The 16,911-nt window shown below is 37.3% G+C and overlaps 1 protein-coding gene across 1 annotated transcript in view; it reads right to left on the minus strand.

Moving 5' to 3' along the window:
* Positions 1-16,867, minus strand: part of tdrd9 (tudor domain containing 9) — a 21,586-nt gene extending 4,719 nt beyond the window's left edge. Inside the window, exons 1-21 of the mRNA XM_016276903.1 lie at positions 16,533-16,867; positions 15,980-16,074; positions 15,725-15,798; positions 13,933-14,154; positions 13,440-13,562; positions 12,726-12,806; positions 10,687-10,857; positions 10,503-10,606; positions 8,146-8,265; positions 7,994-8,078; positions 7,830-7,887; positions 7,635-7,739; positions 7,436-7,533; positions 7,184-7,315; positions 6,682-6,841; positions 5,896-5,959; positions 3,744-3,807; positions 2,788-2,832; positions 2,459-2,512; positions 2,261-2,377; positions 1,421-1,528 (exon numbers count right to left, since the gene is read on the minus strand). Coding sequence (XP_016132389.1) covers positions 1,421-1,528; positions 2,261-2,377; positions 2,459-2,512; positions 2,788-2,832; positions 3,744-3,807; positions 5,896-5,959; positions 6,682-6,841; positions 7,184-7,315; positions 7,436-7,533; positions 7,635-7,739; positions 7,830-7,887; positions 7,994-8,078; positions 8,146-8,265; positions 10,503-10,606; positions 10,687-10,857; positions 12,726-12,806; positions 13,440-13,562; positions 13,933-14,154; positions 15,725-15,798; positions 15,980-16,074; positions 16,533-16,654 — 2,202 coding nt within the window. The 5' untranslated portion in view covers positions 16,655-16,867. The remainder of the gene's footprint in view (positions 1-1,420; positions 1,529-2,260; positions 2,378-2,458; positions 2,513-2,787; positions 2,833-3,743; positions 3,808-5,895; positions 5,960-6,681; positions 6,842-7,183; positions 7,316-7,435; positions 7,534-7,634; positions 7,740-7,829; positions 7,888-7,993; positions 8,079-8,145; positions 8,266-10,502; positions 10,607-10,686; positions 10,858-12,725; positions 12,807-13,439; positions 13,563-13,932; positions 14,155-15,724; positions 15,799-15,979; positions 16,075-16,532) is intronic.
* Positions 16,868-16,911: the final 44 nt, after the last annotated feature.

Below are 16,911 nucleotides of genomic sequence, written 5' to 3' on the forward strand. Positions count from 1 at the left end.
ACACGCATGACGCCGTGCAGAATGGAATAAAGGGACACAATGGCAGAGCGGCTGCTCGTGAGCGTCTTAAAACGGTTACGTGCCCGGCTGCTCCAACGACCGCCCAGAATCAGCGAATGTGCAGACGGACCCATGCCTGCGATGCAAAACTCCTGTGCCTGCAATGAAACATGCAGGTAGAGATTATGGCTCATTGAAATCCATAGAAAATCCAGCTGTAATAGAGAGCTGAGAGATATACCATATATTCACAATGACTCTGTTGGCGACAAATGTAAGCAGCTTCACGGATACTGCAATCATTTTAATGAATGTTTTATTTGGACAGTAATTTGCCAAAACACGTCTGCCAAGGATTCATTTTTTAAGCAAATATTTGAGTGTTAAGAATAACGGCCCAGTCACACCAAGGACAATAACTATAATTAAAGTTTTAATAATCGTTTTAATTCTACCCCACAATTATAAAGATGATATAAATGAATGATTGTGGAACAAATCTATCTATCTATCTATACATAGCAGATTTTTTATTTTATTTAACCTTTTACAGGAACCATACTGAATCTACTTAACTACAACAGGACTCTAGACTCATTCTTCCCACTGGTTGCTCTTTTGCAACTAGCTTTCTCAGATAGTCACACGAGCACATCATTTGGTCACTTTTTTTTTTTTGCTGGTTTAAGCGGTGGTCTTTCACTTTATTTTAGTGAGAAAACCAAATCTTCCGTCTGCCATCATTTCCTCAATATTAGTGTCATTTTTACTTACCTTCGCGCTTGTGCTGACGCGGCAAGTATAAACCAGGCTCTACACCTGAAGCGCTCGCACTGAAAGCACCTCTCTTCACGTGATCATTGAAATCTGAGTCCTGCTACAATGTGCCTCAGCTCTGCAGCACAGAGCAGACACTTTGGAGCAGTGCAGACCATGCACTCGCACAAATGCGACCACATCAAGTTTTGACTCGCACATTCTCAAATTGTCGTAATCTAGAGCCCTGTACAATGGCTGTTTGGGTAAAATTCTAAACATTTCAAAATGTAATTTTTTTCACTATATTGCTGAGCCTTAATAAAGAACTTTCTTTTTAAAATCTGGGGGGGGAAATACGTACTTGAATGAGAGAGAGAAAAGGCATTAGGCCAGAGACATAATCTACACAAGTACACAAATAATTGGTCAATTCATTGCAAGTCTGAGGTACCAGTTCTGGTTCTAAAGGGGGCGCCTTTAAAATGCTACTACCTTAAAGTTACCTTCAAAATCTGTTGCATTAAACCAGTTGTGTTATTCATCTAGCTAGCTATACAAATTTTTTTTTTAATCCAAATTGCTCTACAAAATTCATTTGAAACTATTGCTCCACAATGACAGTAGTTTTTTGACAGACTTTTGTAACTGGAGACACTGGTACCATAATGGTGGTCTTTGGATCGTTTCCAGAAAGTTCCTTAGATGCCAGCTGCTCATCAATCTCTCCCTGAGAGAAATAGTTTGGGAAGAATGCACCCGCAATGGCTCCCTAATCCAGAAAGACAAAAAGTATAACCAGATCACATTCCGTGTAGTCACACACACAGTACATTTGGGGTCGGTGAGATTGTTTTGATGTTTGAAGTCTCTTAAGCTCACCAAGGCTATATTTATTTGATCAAAAGTACAGTAAGAATGGTTACATTGTGAATTATATCTGCAATTTACAATTACAGTTTTCTATTTTAGTATATTTTATATCTGCCGTTTATTCCAGTGATCGCAAAACTGCATTTTCAGCAGCCGATACTCCAGTCTTCACATGATCCTTCAGAAATCATTCTAATACGCTGATTTGGTGCTCAAGAAACATTTATCGTCATTGAAACCGTTAAAACATTTTTCCAGGATTAGTTGATGATAGGGCTGTGCAAAATATCGAATGCGATTTTCATGCTTATCTCGTCAGTAAAGCCGGTTCTGTGATTAGTAGTAAATCTCCAGCATGTGCTTTCAGATGGAGCGGCATTTACCATACAGAGATTTACTACTAATCACAGAACCGGCTTTACTGACGAGATGCGCATGAAAATCGCATTTGATTTTTTGCACAGCCCTAGTTGATGAATAGAAAGTTCAAAAGAACATTTATTTGAAATTGTTTTTTGTAACAATCGGTTTTACTGTCACCTTTGTTCAATTTAAAGCATTCTTGCTGATTTAAAGTACTACCTTCTTAAAAACCAGTAGTTTAGTGAAGTGTATTATTGTTTGTGTGTACCTGCAGGATGAATCTCTGTTTGTGCAGGCTGGTGTAGTCTGTGGGGTTTGAGGAGCTGCTGATGTGCATGTTAAATCTGGACACTCTCTTCTTTAGATCCTCAAAGAGCTCTGCCACCTGTAACACACATTCAATGGGTATAAAATGCAAATGTTGTATAAAATGAGCATGTTTTGTATGTGCGCACACTGTATTTACCTCTCTGATTCGTTTGATCTGAATGCAGTTCTCTTTGCCCCATTCCAGTTCATCCTGATATTTGGAAAAAACAAAGGTGTTAAGAGTGTGCACAGAGGACACATTCTTGTCTCATACTTTAACTGTTGATACATGTACACACTGCATTGTTTTTAAGCATATTGCAGCCTGAGTGCCTTCAAGACAATTGTCAAGGTAAATATAAAAACATATATTGAGTAGGACTCCATCTAGCGGTTTTTGAGGGCAATAACCTTGTATCATTTGTATTTAATCCCAAAGGTTTCCTTTCCCATCTTCATGAATATGATCAATACATATGCTTTTACCTTTGGGTGTCTGAGCTCTCCTTTAGCTCTAGATGTGTACCAGGCCTGAACAACAAAAAAAAGAACAAAAACAGACCAATTAAAAGGCACAGTGTGTAAGATTTTTTTATTAAAATATCCAAAAACCACTAGAAGAGTGTTATATATTTTGCAGACTTGTGTACTTACACTATCCCAAATGTTTCAAAATAATGTTTAAATCCAGAGAAATAAACAATTTTAATTAGTGACACGGGACGTGTCCATAGTGTCATCGTGTCACCTGCCACTGACGTCATACACCCTCGATTTCCAGTTTTGTAGAAAACACCAAAGATGCTTTAATATGCTATGCATTTTATTAGACAGGTGACGACGGCACAGAGTAGCATTCTAACAGAACTTTCAAATGTATCTAGTATAAAACAGCGCTGCTTTATCCCACATACGCACCACCGGAAGGAGCGGAATCGGTCGACTGTGGCATAATAAAAGCTCCGCTGCTTTCGAGCCGTGTGTCACGCTCCTTCAAAGGCCTTGTTTCGCTTCGGCCTTCGCTTTCCGCCTCACCCTGCTTCATACTACGATGTTAATAAATCTTTAATACATTAGCTTGTCCATGAACATGATTTCTGCCCGAGTCCCGTCGGATTGCTTCGGCTGTGGGGATGAAGACGACAACTCCCATGATTCTACACTCAGTCGCGGCGTCATCAAACTACGCCTTTGTTTCCGTTTGTTTTGAATATGCGCCCTCTAGCGGCAAAAAATTACATATTGTGCCTTTAATTGAAAAAAAAAAAGGTTGATATTGGCCCATAACAATATTGTTACCAAACTACTGTGTAGTAACTAATATTTACCATTACACAAACTGTTACACTTTACACTCATAAACATTACTCAAACTGTACTTTATGAGATCATAATCTAAACCTAAAAGTCTACAGAGCATGCTCAGTTTTGGCATTTCATACCTTGAAGGCATTGACGAAAGCAATTAAGTCACTTGGAAGATTTTGTGCAAAGCTCAGCTTGCTCCTGTAAGATCAAACAGAGACAACAGTACAGATAAGGATCCAGTGAAATGGATCAAATGTAAACCTAATTCAGATAACCAATGAAGTGTATGTGGGATGAAAGGTAAACCTACCTGTACCCAGCCAACTGCTGCAGTGATGGCATGGCAAAGAAACTCTTCAGAGAGAGAGACGCAGCTGAAAGACAGTTTATATATTTTTAGTAGGGCTCGTACGCAATTAATTTTTTTTATCCAATTAATTACATGTGGAGATTAATTAATCACACATCAAATTTGGCTGAGAAATTACTCCCAAAAGATAATTTAAAGTCATTGTTGTGTAAAGCATCAAACAGACATAAAAAAAAAAGTAGCTTCAGCAAGAAATATTTTGTTTGATGAAATGTATTACATATACTCTTTTGGACCATGAGGGTGAGTAAATTACACAATTGTCATTTTTGGGTGGGTGAACTATACCTTATACAGACAACAATATTAACTTCTTACCTACTGAACTGCTGTATAAGATCAGCATCACATTTGCACTTGTGTGATATTGCACTTAGCCTATTGCTCGTGTGATATTGCTTAACAATATGATGCAAATATGAGCCAAAAACTCAAACAGGGGCATTTTTGCCCCATATCTTGAATTTTAGGGACATTCTATCTACATTCTCTAGGCTCCATCATGCAGTGAGTTGCCCTGCCTCATATTTGTCATCAATCAACTGTATTAAATGTCAGATGACCCTCATAGGTCTGTTAATTTTAACGTGTTATTTTTCACCGTATTTTAAATGACCAGCCCTAATTTTTTGCATTTTTTTTTAATTTGGCAACTTGGTACAACCTGACATTATATAATTGATATAGGGCTCCATCTAGCGGTTTTTGAGGGCAATAACCTTGTATCATTTGTATTTAATCCCAAAGGTTTCCTTTCCCATCTTCATGAATATGATCAATACATATGCTTTTACCTTTGGGTGTCTGAGCTCTCCTTTAGCTCTAGATGTGTACCAGGCCTGAACAACAAAAAAAGAACAAAAACAGACCAATTAAAAGGCACAGTGTGTAAGATTTTTTTATTAAAATATCCAAAAACCACTAGAAGAGTGTTATATATTTTGCAGACTTGTGTACTTACACTATCCCAAATGTTTCAAAATAATGTTTAAATCCAGAGAAATAAACAATTTTAATTAGTGACACGGGACGTGTCCATAGTGTCATCGTGTCACCTGCCACTGACGTCATACACCCTCGATTTCCAGTTTTGTAGAAAACACCAAAGATGCTTTAATATGCTATGCATTTTATTAGACAGGTGACGACGGCACAGAGTAGCATTCTAACAGAACTTTCTAATGTATCTAGTATAAAACAGCGCTGCTTTATCCCACATACGCACCACCGGAAGGAGCGGAATCGGTCGACTGTGGCATAATAAAAGCTCCGCTGCTTTCGAGCCGTGTGTCACGCTCCTTCAAAGGCCTTGTTTCGCTTCGGCCTTCGCTTTCCGCCTCACCCTGCTTCATACTACGATGTTAATAAATCTTTAATACATTAGCTTGTCCATGAACATGATTTCTGCCCGAGTCCCGTCGGATTGCTTCGGCTGTGGGGATGAAGACGACAACTCCCATGATTCTACACTCAGTCGCGGCGTCATCAAACTACGCCTTTGTTTCGAATATGCGCCCTCTAGCGGCAAAAAATTACATATTGTGCCTTTAATTGAAAAAAAAAAAAGCTTGATATTGGCCCATAACAATATTGTTACCAAACTACTGTGTAGTAACTAATATTTACCATTACACAAACTGTTACACTTTACACTCATAAACATTACTCAAACTGTACTTTATGAGATCATAATCTAAACCTAAAAGTCTACAGAGCATGCTCAGTTTTGGCATTTCATACCTTGAAGGCATTGACGAAAGTCACTTAGTCACTTGGAAGATTTTGTGCAAAGCTCAGCTTGCTCCTGTAAGATCAAACAGAGACAACAGTACAGATAGTGAAATGGTGAAATGGATCAAATGTAAACCTAATTCAGATAACCAATGAAGTGTATGTGGGATGAAAGGTAAACCTACCTGTACCCAGCCAACTGCTGCAGTGATGGCATGGCAAAGAAACTCTTCAGAGAGAGAGACGCAGCTGAAAGACAGTTTATATATTTTTAGTAGGGCTCGTACGCAATTAATTTTTTTTATCCAATTAATTACATGTGGAGATTAATTAATCACACATCAAATTTGGCTGAGAAATTACTCCCAAAAGATAATTTAAAGTCATTGTTGTGTAAAGCATCAAACAGACATAAAAAAAAAAGTAGCTTCAGCAAGAAATATTTTGTTTGATGAAATGTATTACATATACTCTTTTGGACCATGAGGGTGAGTAAATTACACAATTGTCATTTTTGGGTGGGTGAACTATACCTTATACAGACAACAATATTAACTTCTTACCTACTGAACTGCTGTATAAGATCAGTATCACATTTGCACTTGTGTGATATTGCACTTAGCCTATTGCTCGTGTGATATTGCTTAACAATATGATGCAAATATGAGCCAAAAACTCAAACAGGGGCATTTTTGCCCCATATCTTGAATTTTAGGGACATTCTATCTACATTCTCTAGGCTCCATCATGCAGTGAGTTGCCCTGCCTCATATTTGTCATCAATCAACTGTATTAAATGTCAGATGACCCTCATAGGTCTGTTAATTTTAACGTGTTATTTTTCACCGTATTTTAAATGACCAGCCCTAATTTTTTGCATTTTTTTTTTAATTTGGCAACTTGGTACAACCTGACATTATATAATTGATATACAGATATTTTCACACACACTAATATGCAAAATGTTATACCAATGATAAGACACTCCTCCAGACAGCCGAACACATGTCCAAAAACAATCAGCTTGCCCAGCTGCAGATCCACAGGCAGGTGCGCCAACACGCGACCCAGAAATGTCAACTCGCCATCAAATTGCCTCTGACTGTTGCTCTGATCAGAAAGAGCTCCAATCTACACACACACACACACACAGGTCAGGGTTATTAATTATAGTTAACTAAAATGTAAATTAAGAACATGTATTATTAATTAAAATAAAGCTTAAATAAAATACTATATAAATATTAGATGAAAATTATAAATGAAATCTAAAATGAAAGCTGAGAACATAAAAGAGTAGCCAATTTTTTAAATTTATATACATTTAAAACTTATACAAAAATGTTGCGTGTCTGCCATAATACATCATGTAATTTTAACGTCAGGTTGGAAGTTCAACATTAATCATTCAAAACTGTTCAAATTAGCAACCAACTACCAAGCAGTAACCAACAACCACTAAGCTTCATTGACCTGTTTGAGCTGCAGGACAGTTCTTTCGATGTCATTTAGGTTGGGTGGTGTGAGGGCTGTGGAGAGAACTGAGCGGGGATCGCCCATATCCAACAACTTCACCTTCAACAAGGTACTGGCCAATGGTGATCGCTGCAAATCAATACACACTGCCATAACCAACTTAGAAAGGCTTCATAATTAAAAAACAAAGATTATTTCTGAAGATCTTCCAAGTCTTGCTGCCACTGATTGATGCAATTGCTCCCCTACCAGCATCTCTGGGATTGTGAAATCCGGAATCTCATGCTCCCAGAAATGTCTGCTCACCAATCTGTAACAGAAGCCTTTAGACACCCGTCCAGCACGACCTGAGAAGATGCACAGGAAGAGACGCAAATAGACTGCATTTCAGAAAACCCAAGAACCAAGTAAATCTGTGCTGTTGAACACCAGCCCTCATATGCAGCACCTCGACGCTGGTTGCAACTGGTCTTGGATGCCCAGGTGATTCGAAGACATCTGTAATTAGTCTCCTTATCGCAAACCAACTGACGCACAAGGCAGAAGTCAATCACTGTATAACACACAAAATAATGCATAAGTTATACTTATTACTGTGAGATGACCTCAAGAACTCACACAAGGTGTAAAAATAAACACCCACCATATTTAACGTCAGGCACAGTGACAGAACTCTCAGCGATGTTTGTGGAGAGAATAATCTGTGAATACAAAGAGCAGAAATTTATACCATTCTTTTATACCAATACATTCTTCAAACACTCTAAACATACAAATAAGAGACTTTGGCTTCACTGTAAATTTTACCTTCCGGTATCCAGGTATAGGAACCAAGAACACTCCATTTTGCTCCTCTAAAGTGACAGTTGAGTGAAGAGGATATACCTGCAGCCTGTGAGCAAAAAAAAACACATTAACACACAAGTACACTTGTTTAAACACACTACACACAGACGTACCTCTTGCGCACAAGTTTTGCGAGGGCCTCCTTCATATATTGTATTTCAGCAAGCCCAGGCAGAAAGACAAGCACACTACCTCTCTCTGGATGAGTAGTACTTCCAGTTTGCTCAGAGCACCTACTTCACACAAACACACACACTCTATTAAGTTTTAATCCTTACACATACAACAAAGATATAAAGCATTTCATGTATTGCTGACCTCACAAAACTACCAAAATATTAAATATACAGTTACATTCAAAGGTTTGGAGTCAGTGTTTAAAAAAATAAAAGAAATGAACACTTTCAATAATTAGCAATACAGCATTAAAGGGGTCCTATTATGCTTTTTCACTTTTTCAACTGTAGTTAGTCTGTAAAGTTGCCGTTTGAGCAAAAAAAAAAAAGATCTGTAAAGTTACAAAGCTCAAAGTCCACTTCAAAAGGATATATTTTATTTAAAGGGGTCCTATTATACATTTTCCACTTTTTTAATTTTAGTCAGTGTAGTGTGTATGTTCGGGCATTAAAAAGATCTAGAAAGTTACAAATCTCAAAGTCCACTCCAAAGGGAGACATTTAGTTTGAAAAAAAAATCCCTTTTCAAGAACTACAACGAACGGCTCGTTTGGACTACAGCGTTTGTTTTCCGGGCTTTGTGATATCACAAAGCGGCCCACTAGAATATCATTAAAAATAATTCCCGCCTACAGAAATTCAAATGGTTGGGGGGTGGGGAGGGGCGAGGTTGGAGTTAGAACGCTTGGTTGAGTGAGTGCATCAGACGAGACAACGAAGAAGAAGTGCTGCTGCAGAGTTAGTGCATCAGAGAAAATGAAAAAAAGGAGCTGCTGTGCAATTAGGAACTATTAGTGGCGCGATGCTGCACATCTCGTCTGGTGTGCGACCGCCTGAAACGCAGTTTTTTTTCACCTCCGTGCCCAAACGTCTTTGTTTGGGCTTCCGAAAGTGAATGATGTCAGGAAACAGTGGTTGCAATTTATTTTTTCACTGTTCCTGAGCATTATAACCCCAATTTGCTATTGTGTTCTGCGCATTTTACTGAGGACAGCTTCCACAACATGGAGTACAGTACCTGCCGGATTCGCCAAAAAGCTTTTGTTGAAAGACAGAGCAAGGGGCGTGGCAGTAATGAAACACTGTCTAAGCTGTTTGCCAATCACAACGCACTGGGACAGCTAACCAATCACAACACAGTTTTTTTTTCGGAAGGCGGACCTTCATCAAAGCCAGAACTAATCGAGCAGTTTGTGCCGGGATGGGGAGAAAGGTATTTTAATAATGTAAATTATGTGAAAAATAATACGTTTTTCGAACCACCAAGCATGAGAGCATGTTCTAGTACACCCCCAAAACAAAACCAAGACTTTGTAAAAGAGCATAATAGGACCCCTTTAACAGAAATCACTTCTCAAACTACAACGAACGACTCGTTTGGACTACAACGCATATTTTCCGAGATTTGTGATATCACAAATATGGACGAATAGGATGAGACCTGGTTGAGCTGCACTAGAGAAAGCAACGAGTGTTATCACTATGTCGGAGACATGCTAGCTTTCCCAAGGCAGACGAACTTAGAGTGGTTACAATCATCCGTATTTAAATCGTGCTCAAATTGATTTGGACGCAATATTTACACTGAAGCTCGCAGGCGGCTATGGTAAGGGGCATGTCAGTTCCCAACCAGGTGCTGCCATTCACAGCACACACTGGCCCAGCTAACCAATCACAGCACATTTCGTATTTCAGAAGGTGGGCCTTCATTTGATACAGGAACTATTAGAGTCGTTCATGCCAAACTGGAGAGAGAGGTGTTGTAATAATGTAAAATATGTGAAAAATAATGTGTTTTTCGAACAACCTAGTGTGAGAGCCTGTTCTAGTACACCCCCAAAACAAAATCAAGACTTTGTAAAAGAGCATAATAGGACCCCTTTAAATTAGTCAGAAGTGACCATTTACAATGTTACAAAAATTAGTTCAAATAAATGTTCTACATCTATACATCAAAGAATCCTGGAAAAAATTTATCAGTTTCCAATAAAATATTAAGCAGCACAACTTTTTCAACAATGATAAAAAAAAAATAAAGAAATTATTTAGCACCCAATCAGCATATTGGAATGGTTTCTGAAAGATCATGTGACACTGAAGACTAGGGTAATGACTGCTGAATTTAACTTGCTATAACAGGAATAAATTAATTTTAAATATATTAAAATAGAAAAGTTATTTTAATTGTAATAATATTTCGCACTACTACCGTTTTACTGGCAAGACATTTTTTTCCCCTCAAAATCTTAACCAAAACTTTTGAACAGTATGTGTCTCTCATTGTGATCCCTGACCTTTGATCTTTAGCCTCCATCTCATCAAAGCTCTGGATAAGAGAGATGGCAATATTATACATCTCCTCTGTGATACAAGGGTCGACTGGGAAGGTTAGGTCCACCTGACACATACACACAAACACTTATATAAGGAATTTAAACAGAAAATGTCAAAATATAGCATATTTTATGCTTCCTATACATTGACTCCAAGAGGTAGGATGGTTTTGAGCTCATCCAAGTAGAACTCTTCAATGGCGTATGGGGCTCCTTCCACCTCAAACACATATGCTGGATTCATCTGATTGCGGATCGGAGTACCAAAATACTCTGCAAACTCTGCACAGTTTATGGTGGCTGACATCAGAATGACCTACAGAATGAGAGGTGGGATAAATGGGATAAATAAAGAAAAGGTAAAAACCAGGGTTTTCCTGCATAGAGAATTAAGAAGCGGCGACCACCTCCACCAAATTTTGTGCCGCCTCAGGCAGGCAGTCACATGCAATCGTCACTGAACAATGTCCATTATAGATTTTAGTTCATATTTGGAAAAATGCTGATATTTTTTTTATAAAAGTTTACTTGATATCTCTTTACATAAAATCATCATTTCTATTCATTTTCCACTGATTTACACAATCTGATGAGCATTAACTCAAATTATGTGATCATCTCTGTATGAATGGTGGAGACGAGTGGTTTCGTTTACTACACACATACTGATGCTCGCGGTGATTTCAGCATCTGCAGTCTCACTAAATGAGAACAAACACAAACATCTCCAGAACTGCTCTGAGAGCCACTTCATGAGTATTTTACCGTTTAATCTTAGTAAAACTAGCGTCATATCGTATACACACAGAACTGTAAAGGTATTCACGGCAATCCATCAAAATAAAAGTCCGGTTTAACTTGAAATATTACTATTGTTCATTAGAATGTACAAATTGCTACTACTAAAATAATTTAAAAAAAATGTAAGTAATGATCATACAACATTTCTTCCATGTTTTAATAGTAAATATCCTTTGTTGGCCAAAATAAATAAAGTTTGATTTTCAATAATTTAAAAATAGGCTAAATTAAATTAATGTTTTATGCCTTCATTTGATAACCAGATAGCCTACACAACACAGAATTTCTGAGGAAAAAAAGAAACATTTCATACGGCTATTTTAAGAATTTTGAATAAATTAAGTTGTTTTTATGCATTCAAATAATTAGACATGCTAAAACACAGAATTAGGTAACAATAAAACATATGGTGAAAAAAACAAACATTTCATAGGGCCCTAAACATGTCATTTTTGTTAAACTTTTAATAAACTATTGTGAAGCTGTATATGTTTCATGATTTTATTCAACTAGATAGAATTAATTGCATAATAAAAATGTAATTTAACCATTAAAAAGGATTCCTGAAAAATTAACAGAAAAAATGGAATTTGGGAAAAAATAAATCAGATTTTATAGGGGCCTATATTTAACACACGATTATGATAGTATATGGTTTGTATGTTATTTTCATTCGTTTTTTTTTTTTCATAACAATAAAGAATGTTTACATGAGAGAAGCCAAGCTGGTGCAACTATTAGCTTAGTATAAACTACAAATAACTTACTTGAACAACATTATATTACCAAAATCCACATTAGATCGCAATCTTAAGTTATTACAAACAATCAATGCTGGTTTGAAGTGAGATTTGAGTAAAAGCTTACTATTAATTTTATAAAAAGTCTTAGCTTGATGCTAATGTTAGCTCTAATGCACCTGTTACCCTGCTGCTATTGCATTTCATGACGTAGTCTACCAGAAGAATTCTCGTAAGGTTGTAAGAAAATGTTTTGCTTTCTAGAAAGACACTTTACGTGGATTATTGTATATTGGATCAAAGCGATGTGGACCAGGAAGTGTATTCATGAAGTGTTTAACAACCTAATGTTATGTTTATGTTCACCTATCCTACAAAAGGGCTTTTAGCTGTTATGTTGTATTTCATTTAATGTTCAACAGGTTTGTTTTTGTAATTGTCATTTTTTTCAATCATATAATTACTACAACACCTACAATACGTTGCGTGTAAAAAGTGTTTGTTTCAGCCATTTGAAGGGTGGTACATTGTGTGCACATGATCAGGATGGTACCATCTCCGCCTCATTTTGAGCCAGGAAAAACACTGAAACCTACAGTGTAAAATCTGATTCTGTGAATTAAAGTATGTGCGCTGAACAAACCTTGACATATCTGGAATTGGTCCGCAGCAGTTTTCTGACAACCAGCAACAGGAAGTCAAGTTCTTCTGTTCTCTCATGGACCTGAACCAGGTTAAAATACAAACAAGTCTACATGCCATTTTTTCATTTAAATTGATTTTTATTTTAAAATTCAACTTTTTCTATAGTAGCATATTTGTTTCACTGCAAGAGTCACATTGGTATCATTCAATTTCACCAGTATGGCATAATTTCAAGTACTGAACTTTTGGAATTGTGAATATCACAAGCCTGATAAGTGTACATACTGTTTCTATAAATGTACACTATCGCTCAAAGGTTTAGGATCAGTGAGATTTTTTTATTTTTAAAGAAATTAATTATTCAGCAAGGATGCATTAAATTGATCATAAAGTCTTTTAAATTGTTACAAAATGTCCATTTCAAATAAATGCTGTTCTTTTTAACTTTCTACTCATCAAAAATCCTGAAAAATGTATCACGGTTTCCACAAAAATGTTAAACAGAGCAAAATTGTTTTCAACATAAGTAGTAATAAAAAATGTTTCTTGAGCAGCAAACCAGCATTTTTTAAAGTTATATTTATGGGCTTTATGTGCCTTTTATTTTGAGAGGACAGTGGAGAGATGACTGTTTTAGTGTATATTTGATCAAATAAATGTTGTTTAAATGTGGCAGTAGTCCATGTCTATAAATTGTAGATTGTGTATCTACCTCATCTATGAAGATGTGAGAGTACTCCGTGAGTGTTTTGGCTGACACCAATTTCTGCAGTAAGACTCCTGTGGTCACATAAATCAGCTTGGTGTGCTCTGTGGCCATCTTCTCTAAACCCACCTGGAGACAGAGAAAAAGACATTAAATAAATGTATATAGTATTAAGTAAGTCTAGTAGCTTATGCTTAGAATAAAAAAAATCTGCATATTATTTTATAGGTTTGGTTTTGTGGGAAGGGAATTTATGAGGAATTTGTTTTAGTTCTAATGCTCACTACCGATGCATAGTTCCCACCCTAGATTTTTTATTATTTTTTTTTGGATAATCCACACTTGGGATGTACGACACAATATGGGAGAAAAAATATATATAAATAAATAAATACAGAATGGTTATCATTTCAGTTTTATCATTAATTTTTTCCCATTCAAGATATTGATTCTATTCACACTTTTGAGGTAAAGAGTTTCAACTCCATGCATCTCACACCTGATACCCCACCAAGCTGCCCAGGGTGCATTTGCGTTCACGTGCCACCCAGCGGGCAATGCTGGTGGCGCCAATTTTGCGTGGCTGAGTAACAACCAGATTACAGGGCGTCTTTTTTTCGGCATAATGATCCAAAATGAACTGTGGCAGCTGGGTGGTTTTACCACTGCCGGTCGCTCCACGAATGATGATCACGGAGTTATTCTCAATCAGAGAGACCAACTACACACACAAAAACAAAGAGGGATTGATATACAGTGCTGCTTGAAAGTCTCTGAACCCTTTAGAATTGTCAATATTTCTGCATAAATATGACCCAAAACAATTAGATTTTCACAATCCTGAAAGTAGACAAAGAGAATCCAATCAAACAAAGGAGACAAAAATATACTTTGTCATTTATTTATTGAGAAAAATTATCCGGTTTTAAATATTTGTGAGTGGCAAAAGTATGTGACTCTTTGCTTTCAGTATCTGGTGTGACCCCCTTTTGCAGCAATAACTGCAAGTAACGTTTCTTGGAACTGCCGATTAGTCCTGCACAACGGCTTGTAGGAATTTTAGCCCATTCCTCAGTACAGAACCACTTCAACTCCGTATTGTTGGTGGGTTTCCTCCTATGCTTGCTTCAGGTCCTTCCACAATTCTTGGACAGATGTCCTGACATTTTCCTTCAGAATTTGTTGGTATAATTCAGAATTCATTGTTCCATCAATGATGGCAAGCCGTCTTGGACCAGATGCAGCAAAACAGACCCAAACCATGATAATACCACCACCACCACGTTTCACAGACGGGTTAAGGTTCTTATGCTGGAATGCAGTTTTCTTTCTCCAAACATAACGCTGCTCATTTAAACCAAAATGTTCTATTTTGGTCTCATCCATCCACAAAACATTTATCCAGTATTTCTCTGGCTTGTCCATATGATCTTTAGCAAACTGCAGATGGGCAGCAATGTTCTTTTTGGAGAGCAGTGGCTTTCTTCTTGCGACTCTGCCATGGACACCATGGTTGTTCAGTGTTCTCCTGATGATGGACCCATAAACACTGACTAATGTTAATGTGAGAAAGGCCTTTAGTTGCTTAGAAGTTAGCCTGCAGTCCTTTGAAACCTAGTGGACTTCTACACATCTTGCTTTTAGAGTGTTCTTTGTTGGTGGACCGCTCCTGGGGAGGGTAACAGTGGTCTTGAATTTCCTCCATTTGTTCACAATCTGTCAGACTGTGGATTGGTGGAGTCCAAACTCTTTAGAGATGACTTTGAAACCTTTTCTAGCCTGATGAGCAACACCAACTCTTTTTCTGAGGTCCTCAGAGATCTCATTTGTTTGTGCCATAATACATTTCCACAAACATGACCAAACTTTGATAGATTCTTGTTCTTTAAATAAAACCGGGCACACACTGACACTGTCATCTCACTGATTAAAAACACCTCTGAACAGATGGACTAATTTCACCTTCAAATTAACAGCTAATCCTAGAGATTCACATAATTTTGCCACTCACTGATATGTAATATTGGATAATTTTCCTGAATAAATAAATGACAAAGTATATCTCATTTGCTTGATTGGGTTCTCTGTCAACTTTCAGGACTTGCATGAAAATCTGATATTTATGCAGAAATATAGACAATTCTAAAGGGTTCACAAACTTTCAAGCAGAACTGTATGCACATAAGAAAATACATAACATAACCAAACATGAAAGTCCATACAGTCCATAAATCTTTTATTGAATTATGAGTAAATGCCTCTGTATGTGCCTTGTATCTGTATGTGCGTACCTCTTGTCTGTTCTTAGTAATAGGGAGAATTGGATACACATAACTGCCGAGCGAAGGCGGGGTGGTTCCTGGACCTATAATTCAAAGATCACGTGTCAAAACAGTTTGAATTGTTAATGTGAGTTATGCAATTCCATCCTAATTGGTAACACAGAAGCCAAACATGGTGGTAGGACAGATGTTATGTTAATAACACTGTACAATACTGATTCTAGTTAATCACATCACTAAAATCAAATAATAAAGAGTCTTTACTGGTTGGTAGTTCTGGCCTCCTGCTCTTCTGGTTTCCTCCATCTGATCCTGCCTTCTCTGGAGAAGTCTGTTCAGACAACTGCTCCACAGAGCTGCTGCAAATGCACACACAAAGAGGAAATTGTGTATCCTTGGGTCTTCTCCCAGTCTATTGTCTAGTTAACCACCAGCTGTCAATCATATTAATTCACCTGCACACATTTATACTTCTCTATGCAACACTAAACCCTGGTTCAAAAAGATTTAAGAGACTTTTAATGGTCTTTTTAAACAAACAGTGTATATACTGACAAAATGCTAAATGTTGTTTAGTACGGCAGACCTTTTAAAACTAAACTTGGACAAAGGATCATGCATTGATATTTACTTTATGAAAATGCATGCTTATCGACTTATCCTAAAAGCACGTGTCTCCTGTCGTGTTTTTATTCCAATTAGCGATAACTACACACGTCTCATCGATATTTATTGTTTATATTTCTGAACCCTCTTAAAGTAAGCCTGTATAATAAAACTAACAGTTTTAATCAGCAAAAACACTCATGACTTATACCTGTCTGTAGTAGAAGGAGCTTCGGCCTGCTTTTTCACTTCATCTGTGATTGTGATGTTTGCAAACTGTACCCCGACAGTAAACCAGTGGGCTATCTGAGCTGATGTGATGGCCTGATGCATCCTGCACAAACCATACAAAAATCATGCAAAAACGACAAATAATCAAACGCCGAGAAGAGCTCACATGCGTCCACCCGCGCTCTCTAGCATCTTTCCGCGCCGCGGCCGCTCTGCCAGCAGGTGAGGCGGAGACCAGGTTCACGCTCACTTTTGTATTTCAAAAAAATAACGAAAACTTTTGTTGTTGTAGTAGTAGTATATGATTCGCTAATAGACCAACGTAAGTTGTTGAGATATTAAAGTCAATCTAAATGTAA

Source organism: Sinocyclocheilus grahami, unplaced genomic scaffold (assembly GCF_001515645.1).
Source record: "Sinocyclocheilus grahami isolate Dianchi unplaced genomic scaffold, SAMN03320097.WGS_v1.1 scaffold106.1, whole genome shotgun sequence".
NCBI lineage: Eukaryota > Metazoa > Chordata > Actinopteri > Cypriniformes > Cyprinidae > Sinocyclocheilus > Sinocyclocheilus grahami.